The sequence below is a fragment of the Mustela erminea genome, chromosome 3 (assembly GCF_009829155.1).
Source record: "Mustela erminea isolate mMusErm1 chromosome 3, mMusErm1.Pri, whole genome shotgun sequence".
In the NCBI taxonomy this organism is placed as follows: Eukaryota; Metazoa; Chordata; class Mammalia; order Carnivora; family Mustelidae; genus Mustela; species Mustela erminea.
In genome coordinates this window covers 46,045,699-46,068,973 of record NC_045616.1, presented here as the reverse complement: position 1 = coordinate 46,068,973, position 23,275 = coordinate 46,045,699, and the positions used below count along the sequence as shown (strand labels likewise).

Sequence of the window (23,275 nt, the reverse complement as noted above, 5' to 3'; positions counted from 1 at the left end):
ATGCTACTAAACAATGAATGGGTCAACCAAGAAATTAAAGAAGACATCAAAAAATACATGGAGACAAATGAGAATAAAAAACACAACAGTCCAAAATCTTTGTGATGCAGGAAAAGCAGTTCTAAGAAGGTTAGCAATACAGGCCTACCTCAAGAAGCAAGAAAAATCTCAAATAAACAACTAGACCTTACACCTAAAAGAGCTAGGGAAAGAAGAACAAACAAAACCCAAAACCAGCAGAAGGAAGCAACTAATAAATACTAGAGCAGAAATAAATGATATAGAAACTAAAAAAACAAACAAACAAAAAAAACAGATTAATGATACCAGGAGCTGGTTCTTTGGAAATAATCAATAAAATTGATAAACTCATCGAGAGAGAGAGAGAGAGGACTCAAAACAAAATCAGAAAAAAAAAGATGAGAAGTAACAACCAACACCACAGAAATGCAAAGAATTGTAAGACAATATTATGAAAATTTATATGCCAACAAACTGGACAACCTAGAAGAAATGGATAAATTAGAAACATATAACCTACCAAAACTGAAACAGGAAGAAATAGAAAATTTGAACAGACCAATTGCCAACAGTGAAGTTGAATTAATAACCAAAAAACTACCAAAAAACATGAGCCCAGGACCCGACAGCTTCATAGGTGAATTCTACCAAATATTTAAAGAAGAGTCAATATCTATTCTCAAACTTTTTTTAAAAAATTGAAGAGGAAGGAAAATTTCCAAGTTCATTCTATGAGGCCAGCATTTTCCTGATACCAAAACCACATAAAGATACAACAACAAAAAAAAGAACTACAGGCCAATATCTGTGATGAACATAGATGCAAAAACCCTCAATAAAATATTAGCAAACCAAATCCAACAATACATTAAGAAAAATCATTCACCGTGATCAAATGAGATTTATTCCTGGGATGCAAGGGTGGTTCGGTATAAACAGATCAATCAATGTGATACAGTACATCAATAAGAGGATAAAATCATATCATTTCAATAGATGGAGAAAAAAGCATTTGACAAAAGTACGATATCCATTCATAATGGGAAAAAAAATCCTCAACGTACCTCAACATAATAATTGCCTTATATGAAAAACCCACAATGAACATCATACTCATTGGTGAAAAACTGAGAGCTTTTCCTCTATGGTCAAATAACAGGCAGGAATGTCCACTCTCACCACTGTTATTTAAAACATAGTACTGGACGTTCTAGCCACACCAATCAGAAAAGAAAAAGGAATAAAAGGCATCCAAATTGGTAAGGAAGAAGTAAAACTTTTACTCTGCAGATGACATGATACTATATATAGAAAATCCTAAAGACTCCACTAAAAAGCTACTAGCACTGATAAATTAATTCAGTAAAGTTACAGGATACAAAACCCATTGCATTTCTGTACATTAATAATGAAACAGAAGAGAAATGAAGAAAACAATCCCATTTATAATTACACCAAATATAATAAAATACTTAGGAATAAACCTAACCAAAGAGGTGAAAGACCTGTACTCTGAAAACTATAAAACACTGATGAAAGAAATCAAAGACGACAAAAAGAAATAGAAGGACATTCAATGTTCATGGATTAGAAGAACATACATTGTAAAACATCTATAGTACTCAAAGAAATCTACAGATTTAATGAAATCCCTATCAAAATACTAACAACATTTTTCATACCAAAAATTTGAATGGAACCATAAAAGACCCTGAATAGCCAAAGCAATCTTGAAAAAGACATACAATACTGGAGGTATAACAATTCCAGATTTCAAGTTATAAAAAAAACTATACAATAGTATAAAAAACTATAATAATCATAAAACTATAATACAAAACTATAATAATCAAAACAACAAGATACTGGCATAAAAACAGATGCATAGATCAACAGAACAGAATAGAGAGCCCAGAAATAAACCCACAATTTTATGGTCAATTAACCTTCAACAGAGGAGGGAAGAATATGAAATGGGAAAAAGACAAAATGTCTTCAACTAATGGTGTTGGGAAAACTGGACAGCTACCTACAAAAGAATGAACCTGGATCACTTTTGTACACCATACACAAAAATCAAAAATAAACCCAAAATGGATTAAAGACCTAAATGTGAGACTGAGACCATAAAAATCCTAGAAGAGAGCTGAGGCAGTCATATCTTTGACATTGACCATAAGAACGTCTTTCTAGATACATCTGAGACCAGAGAAACAAGAGCAAAAATAAACTATTGGGACTGCATCAAAGTAAAAAACTTCTGCACAGCAAAGGTAACAACCAACAAAACTAACCTACTGAACGGGAGAAGACATTTGCAAATGACATATCCAATAAAAGGTTAGTCTACAAAATCTATAAGACCAAAACCCAAATAATCCAATTAAGAATGGGCAGAAGACACGACCAGATACTTCTCCAAAGACATCCCAATGCCAACAGATATATGAAAAGATGGACAGTATCACTCATTATCAGGAAGATGCAAACCAAAACCACAATGAGCTATCACCTCACCAGCCAGAATGGCTAAAATTAAAAGAAACAAGCATTGATGAAGATGAGGAGAAATAGGTGCCCTGGTGCACTGTTGATAGGAATGCAAGCTGGTACAGCCACTGTGGAAGACAATATGGAGGTTCTTCTAAAAGTTAAAAATAGAACTACTCTACAATCCAGTAACCAAACTACTGGGGATTTATCCAAAAAATACAAAAACACTAATTCAAAGGGATACATGCACCCATTTGTTTATTATAGCAATATATGTAATAGTGAAATTATGGAAGCAAACTGTGTCCATCAATAGATGAATGGATAAAGCAGATGTCACACACACACACACACACACACACACACACACACACACACACAGTGGAATACTACTCAGTCCTAAAAAAAAATGAGATCTTACCATTTGCAACGATATGGATGTAATTAGAGGGTATTACGCTAAGTGAAATAAGTCAGTCAGAGAAAGACAAAGGCATATGATTTCACTCATATGTAGAATTTAAGAAACAAATAAAGAGGGGGGATAAAGAGACAAACCAAAAAACAGAATCTTAACTGTAGAGAATAAACTGATGGTTGTGAGAGAGGAGGGGTTGGGGGGTTGAGTGAGACAAGAGTACACTTATCTTGATGAGCACTGAGTAATATATTGAATTGTTGAATCACTGTATTGTACACCTGAAACAAAGGTAACATTTTATATTAACTATACTGGAATAAAAATAAAAACCTCTCTTCCTTCTGACAGAAAAAAAGACAAATTGGTAGAAAATTTAGGAGAAATACCAGGAACTTGAACTATTTTTTATATTATTAAATGTGTTGTTATAAGAAAAAGTAGCTCTTCTAAATAATCTATCTTTGTTTTAAAGAATACATAGGTGAATATTTGATTCTCATCATTTTTCCCTGGATTTTGTGTTTGCAAGTTTCAGTAACTCTCTTAATGAGATCTAGTGTAGTGAACCTGAATAGTTACATGACTGAGTCTAAAAACTGTTTTCCATATTACTTTCTTATATCTATGCTTAGTCAGTTTTTTTCTTATCTTTTTTAGTACCTTATAATACACCTGTCTTTTTGCCTCCTCAGCAACCGTGTTGAAGCATGGACAAGAGATGTTGCTTTCTTACTCAGACAAGAAGGCAGACCTGTGGTTAATCTTATCCCTAAAAAAACTAAAGTAAGAGTAATGGAAAGGGACTGGACGAATACAGACAGAGCAGTGAATTGGTTAAGAAAGGAAGCAAATAATTACACTCAACCGTTTGTTCTCTACTTGGGATTAAATTTACCACATCCGTATCCTTCCCCATCTTCAGGAGAAAATTTTGGATCTTCAACATTTCATACATCTCTTTATTGGCTTAAAAAGGTAAGTACACTATAGTGTGCTCAAAAATACAAGTTAATATTATAAACTGTATGTTATTGGTACTTGGCCACTGCTTCTTTGATCACTTTTAAAGACAATTTGAAAATTCTGTAGCTTAGTTAATCAAATATGTCCAATAACTGGTTGACAAAAAACAAAGGGGCAATTTTACATAGATAAAATAAGTATTAAAAAAATCAGTAATCTGATGGGTATTAAGTTGGGCACAGATTACGTGGAGCAAACAATGAATCATGGAACACCACATCCAAAACTAATGATGTACTGTATGGTGATTAACATAACATAACATAACAAAACAATAAAAGAAACAGTAAAGACAGGATCTCAAAAAGAGAAAAAAAAAAAAGCCCTAGTAATCTACTTCTGAGTTGAACTCATTTGTATATAATGTGTCTATAAAAAAAGAAACTGGGGCATCTGGATGGCTCAGGTTATGTTCCCAAGGTCCTGGGATTGAGCCCCAGGTCAGGCTCTTTTCTCAGTGCAGAGTCTGCTCAGAATTTTCTCTCTCTCCCTCCCTCTGCCCTGTGCCCCCAGCTTGTTAGCTTTCAAATAAATAAAATCTTGAAAAAAAAAAGAGAGAGAAGAAACTAAAAGGCATTCTCTTAAGAGTGCCGGCAGTCTTCACTTGGCTGAGGGCAGGTTAGTAAAAGTGACCATGCAAGTTGAAACTGTACAAAGAGTTCTCAACAATCAATTGAGAAAATGACCATTTTTCTAGGACTCTTAAAAACATTTGTCAAAACATTAAACTTCTTATTTGGGGTTATAAATGTGCAGGGAAATGAAAAACCAGGAAAACTAATGTTGAATGCACTGTAACTGGAAACACTAGAAATATTGAGGATTAAAGTGTTTTGGGTTTTTGAAAAAAAAAATCAAGAATTTGGGCAGTGCTCGTCTTCTCACTATATAACAAGATAATGGAGAAAGCATCTTCTCTAAGTCCTCGCAGACTGTCCTATCCCTTTCTAAATGTAGATCACCTTCCAACATTTTACCCTTTGCGCTTCCAATGTCATAATGTATTTCTGAGAATTCTTTTAATCTATGGATTTTTCCAGTGTCACTTTCTCTAGAATATGTTCATCCTTCTGTGTTGCAGCGAACTTCCTATTTTTATCAATGAGTTTTATCTACATTAAGTTCCTCTGGCTGCATAGCTAGAATGTATCAAATGGTGGCAGGGTAGGGACACCTGGGTGGCTCAGTGGGTTAAAGCCTCTGCCTTCGTCCTAGGGTCCTGGGATCAAGCCCTGCCTCAGGCTCTCTGCTCAGTGGGGAGCCTGCTTCCTCCTCTCTCTCTGCCCGCCTCTCTGCCTACCTGTGATCTGTCTGTCCAATAAATAAATAAAATCTTAAAAAAAAAATGGTGTCTGTATCAACGTGCCCAGGATGACTCTTTTTTCTATGACTCTAGTTAATGTTTGATTCAAATTTCACATACAGTGTTACCACTTTTTTATTTCTTTACTGTACATTCATCTTTATCAATCCCCTCTTTTGACTATCCATTTTTGTAAAATGCTGCATGGAGTTCTCCCTGGGAGACAAGGAGGCAGCCCAACTACACACTTGGCTATACGTATCCATACTGAAAAAACGATTTACAGGGACCAATCACTGATAGGCTTTGAAAAAAAATAATGTGATTAGTCACCAATTGGGGCACACACCTGTAATATACAGGGATTTGTAGACTAAAGAGCCAGCAGTATTTGTGGAAGTTTGTACTTATGCAGCAACTCACAGTTAATATGCTTTGGTAATTAAAATTTGTGTTGTTGGGGGCTGGGATTATTTAACTCAACCTTGGCAAATGAAATCCATGCCCATCTGAGCCATGCAAACAAGAACCACCTGTGTTTTGTTTGAAAGGGATCAACTTAAATTGAATTTAAGTTGCTTTAAAAACTCTAATCAGAGGTTAAAGCCTCTGCTTTCAGCTCTGGTCATGATCCCAGGGTGTTCGGATCAAACCCCGCATCAGGTTCTCTGCTCAGTAGGGAGCCTGCTTTCCTTCCTCTCTCTCTGCCTGCCTCTCTGCCTACTTGTGATCTCTGTCTGTCAAATAAGCTTTAAAAAAAATTAAAAACTCTAATCAGAAATGCTGCTTAGTGAACCCTGTTTCAAAGGAAACAATGTCAAAATTGTAGATACTTAATGTCTTCTGAAAAAGTTGTAACTGGCTCCATCTTGAAAAATGAGTACTAGCCAGGGCACCTGGGTGGCTCAGTGGGTTAAAGCCTCTGCCTTCGGCTCAGGTCCTGGGGTCCTGGGATCGAGCCCCGCAGCAGGCTCTCTGCTCAGCAGGGAGCCTGCTTCCTCCTCTCTCTGCCTGCCTCTCTGCCTACTTGTGACCTCTGTGTGTGTGTGTGTGTGTGTGTGTCAAATAAATTAAAAATATCTTAAAAGAAAAAGAAAAATGAGCACTAGCCTAATGAACTGAATCGAATAACTTATCAGTAAGTAGTAAGTAGACATCTCTGAATTTTTTAAGTTACATGACTGAAAGAAGTATATGACTTAAGTTTAGTCTTGTTTTCACCAAAGCTATAAACACTCATATGTATTAAAAAGTTGTATTTTTTCGGGGCACCTGGGTGGCTCAATGGGTTAAGCCGCTGCCTTCGGCTCGGGTCATGATCTCAGAGTCCTGGGATCGAGTCCCACATCGGGCTCTCTGCTCAGCAGGGAGCCTGCTTCCCTCTCTCTCTCTGCCAGCCTCTCTACCTACCTGTGATCTCTCTCTGTCAAATAAATAAATAAAAATCTTTAAAAAAAAAAAAAAAAGAAGTTGTATTTTTTTGGGGTACCTGGGTGGCTCAATGGGTTAAAGCCTCTGCCTTCAGCTCAGGTCATGATCCCAGATTCCTGGGATTGAGCCCCACATCGGGCTCTCTGCTCAGCAGGGAGCCTGCTTCCCTACCTCTCTCTGCCTGCCTTTCTGCCTACTTGTGGTCTCTGTCTGTCAAATAAATAAATAAAATCTTTTTTAAGAAAAAAGTTGTATTTTTTCTTAGCAAACATTTGGCTGTCTCACTAGATATTGGCAGTTTTACTAGCAAACTATTGGGAAACAGTCTAGATTCTGAGGTTGTTGATTCTGGAATTTTGAACTGGTCACACCAATAAAAAGCTTGGATACTTTTTCTGGACTAGAACACTGTCTAATATAGCTCATATTTTTCTTTGTCATGTGCAATTATAAAAACAATTTTCGTGACTCTATATATGGATATTAATACATATCTTTTGTTGTCCCTAGTAATATTAACAATTTGTTCCTAATTGTGTATTTGATTTACTATTTTCTTTACATACCTCTACAATCCCAAATAATTAAGTATTGTCTTGTTCACCATACATACTTGTTGGAAGAGAGAATATTAACTACCTTGTTTTTCTCTCCTTTTTAGGTTTCTTATGATGCCATTAAAATCCCAAAGTGGTCACCTCTGTCAGAAATGCACCCTATAGATTATTACTCTTCTTATACAAAAAACTGCACTGGAAAGTTTACAGAAAAAGAAATTAAAAATATTAGAGCCTTTTATTATGCCATGTGTGCTGAGACAGATGCCATGCTTGGTAGGTGGTATATTTAATAAGCAATTAAATGAAGAAAAAGTATAATATTTTTCCAACAAACTGTGATCATGCTGGTTGTTGACTTGTATGAACTTCCTCAGACAATGTTTTACAACAGTTGCTGGGTGCTAAAGGCTTAGAACTATAAAAATCTTGACCCATATAAAAATTGGATAATTTGTATTATTAATCATGGACTAAGAAGTCTTTTTCATCTTAATTATTCATAACTTAATAAATGCGCAGGTTTGTTCGTACATAAAGACAGGACCATAGATTATTATCTGCTTGACACAAAACTTTTTACCTGCTTTAAACAGGAATCAGTACAGGTGCCTGGGTGGCTCAGGGGGTTAAAGCCTCTGCCTTTGGCTTAGGTCATGATTGTAGGGTCCTGGGATTGAGTCCTGCATCGGGCTCTCTGCTGGGGGGGGGGGAACCTGCTTCCCCCTCTCTCTCTGCCTGCCTCTCTGCCTACTTATGATCTCTATCTGTCAAATAAATAAATAAAATCTTTAAAAAAAAATAAAATAAACAGGAATCAGTACATATGTGACACAGGTACACATGTGACAGGTAAATTGTAAGGCAGCTTAGATCCTGAGAGATGAGTTTAGTCACAGAATCTTGTGAATTCTCCCAGACTTGTAATAATTAGAAAACAAAACCATTCTTCCCAGGCCCTTTAGAGTTTAACTAAAACTGACATCATTTTTTTTAATGTGTATTTCTAGACCAGTATCATACCAGTCTCCTTCCCTAGTTCAGCTCAAAACCCTACCTGCTTCCAGAAGATGAGTGTCAAGAAAGTGTTTTGCCTACTCACTTGTAGAGTGAATGGCATTTTCCACTTTAGATTGAAGAACCCTTTTTTTAAAAAAAAAAAAAATCCATTTTTCTAACAAGTTATTTTCATAGTTTGCTATACTTTGGAGTGGAGCAAACCATATTAGTGAAGTGTGGGAAACACACTTTTGTACAAAGTGAATTTTGAGAGGGAACGGGTGGCTGATTCTTAAAAAGTATTATTGGCCCAAAATAGAAAAGTATAAATCAGAAAGCAAAAAAAATGGGTGTATTATTTATAATATATCAAATATAATATGAATTAAAAGTCCTAAGGATTTTCTAAATACATTTAATATTTAAAGCAAATTTCTTTAATCCTGAATTGTTTTTCAAATTTTCTGATGTCAGTCAGTATTCACCCATTGCACCCTGGAAATCACTTTGGAAATTTTGCAGTTATCCATTCATCTGTATCTACTAAGGTAAAATATTATATATATAATGTTGCTGCAGGGATTATGGGAATAGCTCTTGAAGTCTCTTTGATTAATAAAAAAAAAAATGCAGCAGCTCACTTCAACTACAGAGTTTATGAAATATGTCATACATTGTTATATCCACACTAGTCTCACCTCCAAATAGTATTTCTTACTGTTCACTATATTTGTTCTACAAATATTTAGTGCCCACTAGCTAGCTATCAGGCACTATCTAGGGCATTGGAGGTACTAATTGAATATTATTAAGAAATCACACTTTAGTTAAAAACACTAAGCTCTTGCTCCACCTCAGGGTCTTTATATGTGCTTTTCTGTGGGCCTGGGATGCTCTTCCCTTTGCTGTTTACATGGCTGGTTATTCTCAGTCTTTAGCTCTCAGTTCATATATCTCCTCAGGGATGTCTTCCCAGCCACCGCAAGTTAGTATACCATCCTACCTATTCTCTGCCTTGTCATCTTGATTATTTACATCATAATTGTCAATTATTTTGTCTATTTGCTTGTTTACTGTCTGCTTCCCTTGAGCAAGGAGGATCCCGTGACAGCAGGGATTTCAGTCTTTTTTTTTTTTAAGGATTTTATTTATTTATTTGACAGTGAGAGATCACAAGTAGGCAGAGAGGCAGGTAAGGGGGGCTCTCTGAGCAGAGAGCCCGATGTGGGGCTTGATCCCAGGATCCTGGAATCATGACTTGAGCTGAAGGCAGAGGCTTAACCCACTGAGCCATCCAGGCGCCCCAAGGGATTTCAGTCTTAACCAAGCTCATGTCCCAGGTGCCTCGCTTTGGATCCATGGTGCCTGGCACATAGTAAGAACTCAGCAAATATGTACAAGATGAGTACAAACACCAGCCCTTGTAACGTGAGTTGTAACTACGGCTGCAGAGGCCTTGGAGGACAGCGATTCAGTCTACCTGGAGGAGCAGGCAGTTTCACCAGGGAGATAATGCTTGAGCTAGGTCCTAGAGGAAGAATGGGAATCTGCCAAGTAGAAGGTGAGAGAAAAGGCATTCCACACAGAAGAAAGCAGACAACATACAGAGGCAAGAAAATCTAACCTAATTATGACTAGTTTAGGAATTCTAAGTCGTTTAGGACTATAAGAAGTATAGGTCTAGAGGGTAGTTGAGGGTGCTGAGCTTGCTGAAGAATTAGACAATGGGAAGTTTTGAAGAAGTTTTAAGCTGGGGTAAGACATGATCAAATATTTTAAAAAGACAGCCACCCCAATGGTACAAGAGTTAGAGAAGAAAGAGGTATAGGGGCAAGACCAATTTAGAAGCCATTATATTTGTCCAGTTGAAAGATTCTGATGTTCTATGCTCTGTAAATAACTCCATAGAACAGTGGGTCTCAGTTTGGTGGGACCTCAGAATCACCTGTGGGTTTTATATTCATAATACAGACCCCTGTAGGTCAGGATTGGGGAACTGGCAAATAGGGATGATTCTTCTCTCTGGACTGTGCCTTCCTGTGATTCTCTTAATTACAATGAGGAGGACACTAAGAGACAGGGACTGGTCAGAGGAATTTTACTGTCCAGTTATTCCCTACCCAAGAATATACTAAGTCTGACCTGCCTGTTGGGGGTGTAGGAGAAAGGGTAGCAGGGAGGAGGATTCTGACCTCCCATGGGGCCATAAATTGTGGCTTGGTGGTAATACCAGTCCTTTCATTGGGACACACCACAGCACTGACATGTAGAGTTGTCTTTCTTTTTTCATTTAAGTCACAAAGGGGAAAAGCATTTTCCCCAATCTCTGATAGGAACATAGAAACCAAGCCAGCGTCATCTCCAAATATCAGTACCGTATTTTCTCCTTCCTCTGTCTTGTCTGTCAGGTGAAGAGCAGGCACATGAAGTGTGGCATAACTTACTTAAGAACAACAGCTGACATTCAGATGTTAGCAATCACCCTCTTGCAAGGTTGAGTTGTTATGAGCTTACTGTGATAGAACACAAACTAAAAGCTAATTAAGGTTTATCTTGATTTGTGTTGTAGGAGAAATTATTTTAGCTCTTCGCCAGTTAGATCTTCTTCAGAAAACTATTGTCATATACACCTCAGACCATGGAGAGCTGGCCATGGAGCATCGTCAGTTTTATAAAATGAGTATGTATGAAGCGAGTGCCCACGTTCCACTCTTGATGATGGGACCAGGAATTAAGGCCAACCTACAAGTACCCAGTGTGGTTTCTCTTGTGGATATTTACCCGACTATGCTTGGTAAGTAACACAATCCTGTAAGTATTTATTTGTAATCATGTTGGAAAAGGAATAAGTAGAGAGGGACTTGGCCGACCTGTTCATAACCTTGAGCAATTCTTTTAACTGTGAGTCAGATCCACATCTGAAAAAATGAGGACGATAACTCCTCAGGTTCCTGTAGCATACAGTCGTTTTTCCCTTCAAAAGAGTCACAGTCATGGCATGGTTATAACGTAAGCCACAGAAGATATTCGGTTCATAACCTCACAGATAGGATTTGCACAATATGTGATTCTCTACCACCACCTCTCAGAAGTGTAAGTAGTTCCCTTCTGGATTATTTTATCCACTTTGAAACTACGAATCTTGTACAGTGTTAGAAAAGCCTCTTAATCTAACATATGAACCCGTTTCTCCTCAGAATCTTTAGATTAGTCTGTACTAAGAACTTCACTAGCTTCTTAATGTGTATAAACAGAACCATACGTCTAGAACAGCAACATATGGGTAGGGGTAGTTAACAGTTTTGTTGAAGGTAATAGAACAACACCATCAGTAAATTCAGAGGAAATTATACAGCATTGTTAGCCTCTATCTAATTTAGCAGACTACTTTAAATTCAGTAACATTTGAATACTGAAATTCTTCTGTTCTAAGGCACCATCAATTACAAAAAGTACCATCTATTTATAAATAGATTTTAGTGAAAGAAAACACGACATAAGATATATATGTTTCATATGTATATATTGAAATGTGAAAGAAACATGTATCTGAAAACCAAAGACGTAAGAAATTCCTTTTTATCTCCTTCCTTCTGCTACAAAGTCCTTCCCTTCATTTAACTGAAGACTATTCCAGGGCCTTAAAATTCTTTAGGGTTAATTTTTTTCAATACCTTTTCACTTTCTCTTTTATTTTATATCACTTCTTGTATATTTGAACACAATTCTTTGTTTTTCTTTTGCCTGATGGTATTTTTAATCTCTTCAGTTTCTTAGTTGTCATTTGCTGGTTCCCCTACATCCCAAAGCAATTATCACACTTAGCTGTATCTCTGCCACTTTCTGACTCCCTCACTCTTCAGGCAATCCTGACTACTTCCTCATTTCTGTTTTGATAAGAAGTGTATGTATGATTATGTATGTTTCTGTCTCTCTTATTATAAACTTTATAGTTTTAGGAAAGGTGCTTTTTTAAAAGATTTTATGTATTTATTTGGCAGAGAGAGAGAGAGAGGGAGAGAGAGAACGAACAAACAGGGGGAACAGGAGAGGGAGAAGTAGGGTCCCTGCTGAGTGGGGCTTGATCCCAGGACCATGGGATCATGACCTGAACACAAGGTGGATACTTAACCAACTGAGCCACCTAGGTGCCCTTAGGAACAGGTGCTTCTTGATGGTGGCATCTCTTTGTAGTTTCCTCCCTTAGTTTTTCCTCAGGTAGAAGTCCCCCCACTCCATTTCCAAATTTGCTGAACTCTTTAGCCTTGTTCTGTTTTTTAGAAGGACAGTGACCAGAACTGCAAACCAATCACGAAAGGTTGGGCTGATTCTTTCTCAGTATCCCCTTGCTATATTTGCTAGTGGTATTTGACATTTTGCCTGTCTTTCTGACTCTAGCAGCTCAACTGACCATTATATACAGGGAGCTGTCTGCAGTGAGTCCTACCTATGCTTAGTCAGCCTATCACCTGGTATGTAAGGTGATTATTATGCATATTTAAGTGATTTTTCTTTAAATGTTGTTTTATATTTGCCTACAGTGCAAATTTTTCTTCTCTACATTTTTGATCCACCATTAACACTACTTGCCATTTTATACATCATAAGAGTTAAAAGGCATCTGCAAGATTTCCCGAGGTATTTAGCTAACAGATTATATAAGAAAACACTAAATAAAACTGCTTAGGTTGAGAGAATTTATTATCCACCTAGGAGACTACCTGCCTATCCCTGGATTTGTGTTGTATGACAGTAAGCATTTCATTAGCCAAAAACCAAACATTCCCAGAAACTCCTCCCATTCCTTCCCACCTCTTCTGGAAATTATGTAGGTGCTCTCCAACTTCTTTTTTTCCTGCAATTTGTTAATTATTACAATTTTCTAAAACTCACAGTTCTATGTAGATTTTTACTTATTTTTATCTTTCACTGATTCTTCGTAATAGACTTCTGAGTCACATTTCCCTACAGAATATATTAACAGCATTTACATCATGTGTTGATTAGATCTGCCCAACTAGAGTAAAGGAAATTAAGCCAAAAATCAATGTCTCTCTAATTCTAAACTGGAAATTAGCCTCTTCAGACTTAGCACAGCTTGTAATATGTTTCATTACAAATATTTTTATCACCAAAAGGGAAAAGTTACATTTATGTGTTTGGGGCAGGAAGGAGAATATCCGTGCATGGGTCTTTTTATATAAAGCACTGAAACATCCTACTGACCAGATGTTAACCAGAGATAAGGTAGAAAGAGAATGATGAGGGGGTACAGCAAGAATCTTATGTTGGAGCCAGGAAACAGCATGGTAATATTATCATTTATCTAAAATTAACATTTTTGCAAATGATAAAGCGTTAATATTAATTGAGCTCTTACAAATCTATAGGAAAAAGAGAAATAGCCTACTCAAAAAGTGACTGAAAGATAGAAACAAACAATTCACAAGAGAAGATACTCAAATGGCCAAGATATTTTAAAGGTTCAAACTCGGTAGTCAGAAAAATATTAAAACAAGAAGATACCAATTTTCTTGCACGTATGAAGTTTTCAAAGATTAAAAAGAATTAGAAAATCTTATATTGGAATTAGGCCTTTCCTTATTCTGCTTCTAGGAGTATAAACTGGCACAGATTTTCTGGAGGCAATGTGGCAGTTTCTTCCAAATTACTCAGAAATACACATACCTTTTGACCTAGAAATTCCAATTTTAGAAAATAACCTATAGCTATATACAAAGATTTATCTCCATGGATATTTATTGTAATATCATATTAAGCTAAAGAATTAGAAACAATATGAATACTGAGTAGAAACAGATTGGGTAAAAAATAGTCAATTTTATTGATTCTTCTAGCCAATTAGGAGTTTACAACAGATATAAAACATAATGTATTCTTAGGATTCTAAAGGCCCTTTCTTCATTAGCTTAGCCATAGCTGTATTATTTTATATGAATTTAAGTTACACCCAGAGTATGGGATTAAATATCTTAGATCAAAGCCTCAAATCAGACCTCCTCTTCCCTACGTCATACGGATCTCATAAATAGCATATAAAAGATGGTGATTAAAAATAACTCAGAGAGAAGAATATTAAATAGGAAAAACCAATTGAGATTCCTGTTCTATTAAACCTACCTTACTATGAAGAGCCTGTTCAGATTTTAAGAAGCTACAATGCTTTTATTAAAAAGTCTGAATTTACAATAGTTTTTAAAAGGCATTTTAACTACACCTGAAACTAATATTGCACAGCATAATAAAATTTATTTTAAAAATTGGGGGAAAATACAGAAGGTATTTCAAAAGAGTTTTTTTTTCTTTCCTATAAAATGGTATTTTATGATAAAGTAGAAAGGGTATTCTTAACCTGTTTATCTTAATAGTCCTTTGTGGTATACCATCACATTATCATTTTCTAATGCTGGCAGAAGAGTGCCATTTTTATGAACACGAATTCTTTATACTATTAAAGTTGATAGCACTTCAGAGATTATTCTTTAAAAATTACCAACCCACCCCCCCGTATCTTTTCTTCTCTAATAACCTATTAGCAGCATCTTTTGGCTCAGTTAGAAATAAAGGGAGTCTCACTTTAAAATTAAAATAGTTTTGATTTTCTCTTCTAAACATATTTTCATGTGAGTTTTTTCTTTTAATAATTGATCTTTTTTGTAAAACACCTGCCTTCCCCTCACATAAAAGATAAATCCATATTTTTGAATTATGAAAATGTAATTATATAAAAATGCACTTGTGTGTAAAAGAATGCTTATTGTAAGGGATTCAGATTGCAAAATGCTTCCTGCTACATGATCTAGTGGAGGGTTGGGAGAAGCATTCTACACAGACTATTTTACTTTTATTATCTAAAAAAAATTGTGAAGTTGAGTAACTACAGTAAAGCAAGACTTGTGTTGTAGTACTAAAGAATCCAGAAGACCTGGCATCAGACTGCCTAAATTCAAATCCCTCCTTCAGTTTTGGCCTTGGGCAAGTTACTTTACATCTCTGGTCTTCAATTTTCTTATCAATAACATGTAAATAACAGCAGCTATTGCAAAGCTTAAAACAATGACTGGAACATGGCAAACAATTAAATGTTAGGCTATCATTGTTAGTAGTTTTTATTCTTTGGTATGCCCTAAAAAATGTACATAGTTTGCATCATTGCCATACCAGTCTAATCTTTTATCTTCTCCTATGCTCAGGAAGAAATCTTCAGGAAACCATCCTATATATCCAGGTCTGCATTTTTCCCCATTTGTTGACTGTTTTAAATTCAAGGCACTTTGTTGAGAATTCTGCAGTTACTGTTTGTCTTTGCTTATTCTACCAAGAAAGATCAAACTTACTTAAAACAGTATTAGAATGACAGATCTGCCAGAAGAAAAAAAACACAAGAAAATGGTTTTAAACAAAGATCAAAGAGCTTTTTGAAATGCAGTTTAAGCTAAAGTGCTTTTAAGGAAATCATTGATAAATAGATGAGAAGTGAATACCCTGTTTCCTGCGGCACAGAAAAGTTAATAAATATGTAAAGTAGTTAGTTATTAAATACTGTGAATATTTGACATTGGTTTCTTTCTTCATCAATTTACAAAGGTATATGATACTACTACTATTAGACTGGCAACAAGTCACTGTTCTCTCTTGCCCGGACTGCTGCAGTACCTTCTTGCTCCCACCTTCTTCTCAGACCCCTTTCAGTCAGTTCACCCGGCGGTCGTTAGCAACAGGCGTGGCAGGCTTCTACTCAAAAGTCTCTGCTGGTTTCCCTTTCACAAAGAGTAAAATTCAAAATCTCTCCTTGCACCTGAGATTCCAACATGACCTCTCACTCCTCTTTTACCGTTGTACCCCTCACCTACTCTGCTCCAGCCTATTCAGAGCTCCTTGGTGTCTGGGGACTGGACTCGACAGGCTCCCCCTCCCTCAGGGTCTGTACATTTGCTCTTCCTGGGGGGAAGCCCTTCCCCCAGGGATCTAAGGACTCGCCCTGGCCCTTCCTTGGAGTTTAAATGTCACCTCATTAGAGAAGCCTTCCCCTGACCGCACTATATGAAACAGCACCCGAACACATACTCGCCATCACTGTCTCCTTTGCCCTGCTTTTTTTTTTTTTTTTAATTGCACTTAGTGCTGTATGCCATGACTGTCCATCTGTCTCCCAGCATTAGAATATAAGCTCCAGGAGAGCTTACCTGCCTTCTCCACTGTTGTTTCCTTACACCTGGAATAGCACCTAGGTTGTTGAATGAATTAAAAAAAAAAAAAAAACTTATCCCAGTTTCCTACTGACTTCCCATATAAACACAGAACCATGTCCATTTTCTTAGTCTTCCCAATTTTTTTTTAGGAAGATTAGGCTAACAACAGATGTGAAATAAGGCATTGCTAAGTTTCAGAGGTTATTAAAATGCTGAATACAGGAACTTCCCAGTCCTGGGTATATACCGGTTGGTCCTTGCCTCCCAGTCATCTTCGAAGTCCTCTTCTCTCCCTTCCTACGCCTCACTAGTGGGGCTACATGACGACTACCAGACAGACCAGCCTGACCCAGTCTGCTCCCTCACTACCCGCGTTCCTTACGGTAGACCTCACAGTCGTGTCCTACTGTCCTGTAGCTAAAGTGAGTTTTATTTAGGGCAGTCCCTTTCTCTCACGCACATCCCCTTAAATGTCTTTACTCCTTTGTTTTTAACCAGTTATCTCTGGTCTTTCTGTCTTTCTTCAGAAAGTCCACAATTATGATTATTTGGCAGAAGATTAGTACTTGTACTATGCCCCTTCCAAGGAAATGGGAGAATATGGACTTTTACATATATGTAAAACATGTACCTTTGGAAGATTTATAGAGGTCTTTCTCTACCTCCTTATTTTCCTGAAATTAGCCTATTAGTCCTCAAACACTTAGTCATGTTAATTTTCTTATTCAATTTTGTTTAAGTTCTAGCATGTCAGATATATTATTTCCTATTTTTCATTGGAAATGTTTAATTATACTTAACCATGGAACACAGAAACCAGAAAAGGGGTGGAAGAGCAACTGCAGACTCATTTTGGAACTATCCCAAGTAGCCAGTCATAATTAATGGTAATTTTTCTATAGGAAAAACATCATTTGAGTTCCAAATACCTTAAAAGCAATTTTTAAAAATGCCTCTTTTTAAGTTAGACATTTCTCATGTTATAGTTTATCTGTTTATATTTGATAAGGGGAAATAAATCATTTTTCCCTAGATCAGTATAATCCAAGATTTCCAATATATGTTCTGCAAAACACTAGCCCCTCAATATGCTACTTGAGGGTAAAAATGTATGTCATCAAATAACTTTGGGACAAATGGCATACTATTATACCATCCTTACAGGTTTATGAAAAGTATCAGCAATAAACTTTCACTGACAATAAAATAACCTAGTTTAAAAAAAAAAGATTTATTTATTTATTTATTTGACAGACAGAAATCACAAGTAGGCAGAGAGGCAGGCAGAGAGAGAGAGGGGGAAGCAGCTTCCCCACTGAGCAGAGAGCCCAATGCGGGGCTTGATCCCAGGACTCTGAGATCATGACCTGAGCTGAAGGCAGAGGCTTTAACCCACTGAGCCACCCAGGTGCCCCTAACCTACTTACTTTTAATCATTGTTTGAAAACATATAGATGACTACTAAACCCTGTTCTCATATAGGTTTTTTATCTTAATATCTAGTGGAACAAATGGGGGAAACAACTGTAATTATTTATCATTCAGAAATAAAGGACTGATTAATATCTGTTGAGGGTTTCTCATCAGGTACTATTCTCAGAGCCATACATAAATTATCATATTTAAACCTAAAATAAGCATATGAGGTAGAGGTATGATTGTTATTCCCCTTTTACAGATGAGGAAACTGAGGTTCAGAGTAGTTAACAATCATGTCGAAAGGGCATATGGCTAATGAAGTGAGCATTTGGACCTAGGCACTCTATTTACCAAATCCATATATGGTTCACACCTTGTAATGATGTCATTTATGAATATTTCAACTAGTGGAAGAATAACTTATTTAAAAATACTATTTTGTTACATAGATATTGCTGGAGCTCCTCTGCCGCAGAACCTGAGTGGATACTCTTTGCTGCCTTTAGCATCGGAAACATTTAAGAATGAACATAAATTCAAAAACCTGCGTCCGCCCTGGATTCTGAGTCAGTTCCATGGATGCAATGTGAATGCTTCCACCTACATGCTGCGGACTAACCGATGGAAGTATATCACCTACTCCGATGGCACTTCAGTACTGCCTCAACTCTTTGGTAAATCTGTTGGTATCTTCTTCTTTAGTGTGGTAGTATACAGAATGAGCTGTCCTCCATAGTTTTGCTCAAGAGGCCCAGTCATCTGTGATATTTAAATAAATATCTGCCGCTTCTCATGCCAGGACCATCTACAAAAGGTTGCCCATGTGAGGGGCAGCTTCTTTGCAAATCCTCTGAATTCCAGACCAAGTGTCTGAAGACTTTTGATCGGGGTCTCAAGATTGAAACTGTGGTTTTCGCTGATCAGGGTCTCTTCTAAGATGCGTGGTTATCTTTCCCAAACAGTAGTCCACACCCTCTCATTATCCCTTGGTTTCAGCTGTTCTGGATATTAACCCCTATGTCTTGTGAAGCCTGACATTCTTTTTTTTTATGATTTTATTTATTTGACAGAGAGATTTATTTGACACAGTAGGCAAATATTTGACACAGGGAGAAGCAGGCTCCCTGCTGAGCAGAGAGCCTGATGCAGGGCTCGATCCCAGGACGCTGAGATATGACCTGAGCCGAAGGCAGAGGCTTAACCCACTGAGACACCCAGGCACCCCAAGCCTGACATTCTGATTTATTATTTAAGATGATACCAATATCCTCATTTTATAGAGAAGCCTAGAAGTCAGAGGGATTCAAATACCTGTGCAAGATCTCACAGCTAATGACAGAGCTGGGATTTTAACCCAGGTCTAAGTTCAAAATCCATGCTCTTTCTCCACAAAGATGCCTGCTAGCTTCACTACTCTATGAATTAATTTTAATTTTTTAAGATTTATTTATTTTGGAGAGAGGGAGAAAGAGCATGCACAGGAGGGAGGGGCACAGGGAGCGGGAAAGAGAAAATTCTCAAGCAGACTCCCCCTCTCAGCACAGAGCCCTATGTGGGGTGAGATCCCAGGACCCTGAGATCATGACCTGAGCTGAAATCAAGAGTCAGATGCTTAACCGATGGAGCCCTCCAGGCGCTCCTCTATGAATTAATTTTAAAGCAACATTATTAAATTCAGGTTTTACTTATCCCTTGCCTCTCTTTTTCACATATAACATGCCATTATTAATATTTATTTCTCCCTAAGTTTCCTTTCCAGTTAGAAATGTCAAAATCATTAACTCCAAATAATTCTTTAGGGGCTAAACTGATTGACCTCCCCCTCTCCCCTTTACCCTAAGAGCAGGAGATTCTTGGCTTCAAAAGTTAGTCCTTCCAGGCGCCTGGGTGGGTCAGTGGGTTAAGCCTCTGCCTTCGGCTCAGGTCATGATCTCAGGGTCCTGGGATCAAACCCCGCATTGGGCTCTCTGCTTAGCGGGGAGTCTGCTTTTCCCCTCCCTCTCTCTGCCTGCCTCTCTGCCTACTTGTAATCTCTCTCTGTTAAATTAAAAAAAAAAAAAAAAAGGAAATCCTTTTGTGTAATGGGCATGTCTTGCTCATTCACTGGACATGTTCTGCAAAAAGCAGATGTGACTATCAAAGTATCATGGGGTAAGCCTGCCTTTCCTGTATTCTCTGGGATTTATTCACTGACTTCCCTTTCCCAAAGAGGTACCATCTGAAATCATCTAACAAAGTCCTAAATGTCTTCAGGGCCCTTCTGGCAAATGCACCACATAGGCCCACAGAGGTTTTGTTCATTTATTATCTTAAGTAAATTGTCGTAAGATCTTTGATTTGCTATTTTTCCAATTAGATTGACATAGTTATATTTTGTCTTCCTTTTACCTAGGTAAAAAGGATATTTATGTTCTGAAATATTTATTGTTATTTTCTTGGTGGTAGCAATGAGATACATTCTTATTTCTGTGGCTATTTGCTCAAATGGACAGTGTTGATGCACCGAACTTTCAAAAATCCAAGCACAAGATGCTAAAATATATAGAAAACTAAGAGTAAGTGAACTTACAAGACTATGACTTGACTATGTAAAGAATTCTTACATCTAGAAAGTTTGGAGCTGTTGAAATGGGAGAATATAAGCATTACTATTTCTTTTCTCTGTGTGTCAAAACAAGGCATCAGAACCAGGAAGAATTAGGGCCAAGCCAGTTTACTAGTGAGATCTATTTCTGCCATCTAGGAAAGGATAAGAAAAAAAATGAGATAGCAGGATGATGGTAGGAAGGTAATTTGGACATACATTTAGAAGAGTGTTTAACCTCTATATTATTTTACCATTTATATTGTCCTTCATCTTATTATGCTAATAGGAACTGAAAATAAAAATAAATTCAAATACATTATCTGTCACAGAGTAAGGGCATTCTAAAATGTGTTTTTGTAACTGGTAACTATTTTGATAGCTATTTCCATTTTTTCTTCCAGATCTTTCCTCAGATCCAGATGAACTAACAAATATTGCTACAAAATTTCCAGAAGTTACATATTCTTTGGATCAGAAGCTTCGTTCCATTATTAACTACCCTAAGGTTTCTGCCGCTGTCCACCAATACAATAAAGAGCAGTTTATCAAGTGGAAACAAAGTGTAGGGCAGAACTATTCAAATGTTATAGCGAACCTCAGGTGGCATCAAGACTGGCTGCAAGAACCAAGGAAGTATGAAAGTGCAATTGATCGGTGGCTGAACACCCCGACTAATCTTAACAAAATCTGAACTGAAGTTAGATTAGAAAATAATGTTCTAGAGCAGCATATAGAGAGACATGGTAAGAGATCATGATTCGCTTTTGTATGTTTTAATAATTACTGATTTTTAGTTACTTTTAAAGAATGTATTCTGTTTTAAAATAAAATATAGAGCACGTGGGTGGCTCGATGGGTTAGAGCCTCTGCCTTCAGTTTGGGTCATGATCCCAGGATCCTGGGATCAAGCCCTGCATCAGGCTCTCTGCTCGGCAGGGAGCCTGCTCCCTCCTCTCTCTGCCTGCCTCTCTGCCTGCTTGTGATCTCTCTCTGTCTGTCAGATAAATAAATAAAATCTTTAAATATATATATATATATGTAATCATTATGCAGTTAGATATTTTCATAAGTGATTACTATCAAGACCTCATTCTTATGAACTTTTAACAACTTAATGGAGGTTAAAAGCAAATAGTATAATATAAAGTTAGGTTTCTCTGAATAATATGGAATATAGACAATTTTAACAATTATTTTATGACTTATGAACCATAAAGTAGTTATTTGTATTTAATGCTGTCTGCTGAGTTATTTGCATTTGATGGGGCATAAATTATTTGCATGTATTTGATGGGACACAGTTCCCGGATCTGGCTGACTTTATTACAGTTTTTTTTTTTTAATCGGTAATATATGTACAAGCTACTGAAGAGTGAACAAATGAGCATGAAGTGTCCCTCCTTTCCCAGTTCCCCTTTCTGGGGCAACTACTATAACCACCTTCCTAAGTATCCTTTTAAAGACACACAGTATATTTAACAAACAAACTTTGTATTTCCCCCCAACACACAAAAGGTAGCTTACTCTACAAAAGGTTCTGCATCTTGCTCTTTTTTTTTTCTCCCACTTAAAAATACCTAGAAATAAAATTACTGGGGCAAGACTGTATCTAGCACAAACAAGTACACCAAATTACCCCCAAAAAAGTTATATCAATTTAAATTCTCACCAGTGATGCACTTCCTCACATCCTTCACCAACCTGATAAATAAAAATATATTTAAAAAGTGTTTTTATTTTGAGTAAGATCATATTTTCATATATTTAATAGTCATTTGAATTTCTTTAACTGTGACTTTTACTATTTTATTCTTTGCCTATTTTTCTATTGCTTGTCTTTTTTATTACAGGCATGGTTTTGGATCTTAGCTTTTTGCCTGTGAGAGAAGCTGCACATGTTTTGTTTTGTTTTGTTTTTGTTTTGTTTTTTTCCTTTTTGTAATTTGTCTTTTGACTTTATTCTGGTGTTTTTAACCTGTGGCAATTGGTATTTTCATGCGATCAAATTTATGAATCTTTGCATTTATGGCTCTGGGATTTTTGCGTCATGCATATTCAGCATGGTGTCCCCCACTTCCCTTCTTCTAGAGTTTTATTTTTTGTCCTTAGATCTTTGCCCCACCTGGAATGTATTCCACATTAGAAATCTAACTTTAGTTTGTTGTTCTAAGATGGCTACCCAAATGACCTTTTATTAAATAAACTTAACATTTGTCCCCTTGGTTAGAAAATGCTACTTCAGGGCACCTGGGTGGCTCAGTGGGCTAAGCCTCTGCCTTCAGCTCAAGTCGTGATCTCAGGGTCCTGGGATCGAGCCCTGCATCGGGCTCTGTGCTCAGCAGGGAGCCTGCTGCCCTCTCTCTCTGCCTGCCTCTCTGCCTACTTGTGATCTCTCTCTCTGTCAAATAAATAAGTAAAATCTTAAAAAAAAAAAAAGCAACTTCATTACATAATACCTTTTATTGAATTAATTATCTTTTTCCCTATTGATTTGAAATGTCGTTTTATTATATTCCAAAGTTGCATTTACATTTGGGTCCTTTCAGAACATTTGTTATCTTCCAGTGGACCAATCCACCTTTGCTTACTGATGCGGTAGTCCATCTCTGGTCAGACAAGTTCCTTGCCAACATTTTCCTTTTTCAGAGTTATCCTGGCCACTCTTCCTCACTTAGGTTTTCCACACAAATTTAGAATAAGTTTGCCTAGCTTGGAAATGAAAAATCTTGTTAGTCTTTTTATGAAACCATATCAAGTTTATAGCCTATTTTAGGGAGAAGTAAACTCTTCATAATCTTCAGTCATTTT

The 23,275-nt window shown here is 36.9% G+C and overlaps 1 protein-coding gene across 1 annotated transcript in view; it reads left to right on the top strand.

Annotated features, from left to right (window-relative positions):
* ARSK (arylsulfatase family member K) overlaps positions 1–21,306 on the top strand; it is a 43,961-nt gene extending 22,655 nt beyond the window's left edge. The window contains exons 4-8 of the mRNA XM_032335726.1: positions 3,628–3,910; positions 7,354–7,525; positions 10,818–11,042; positions 18,330–18,554; positions 20,869–21,306. Of these exons, the coding sequence (XP_032191617.1) occupies positions 3,628–3,910; positions 7,354–7,525; positions 10,818–11,042; positions 18,330–18,554; positions 20,869–21,158 (1,195 nt within the window). The 3' untranslated portion in view covers positions 21,159–21,306. The remainder of the gene's footprint in view (positions 1–3,627; positions 3,911–7,353; positions 7,526–10,817; positions 11,043–18,329; positions 18,555–20,868) is intronic.
* Positions 21,307–23,275: the final 1,969 nt, after the last annotated feature.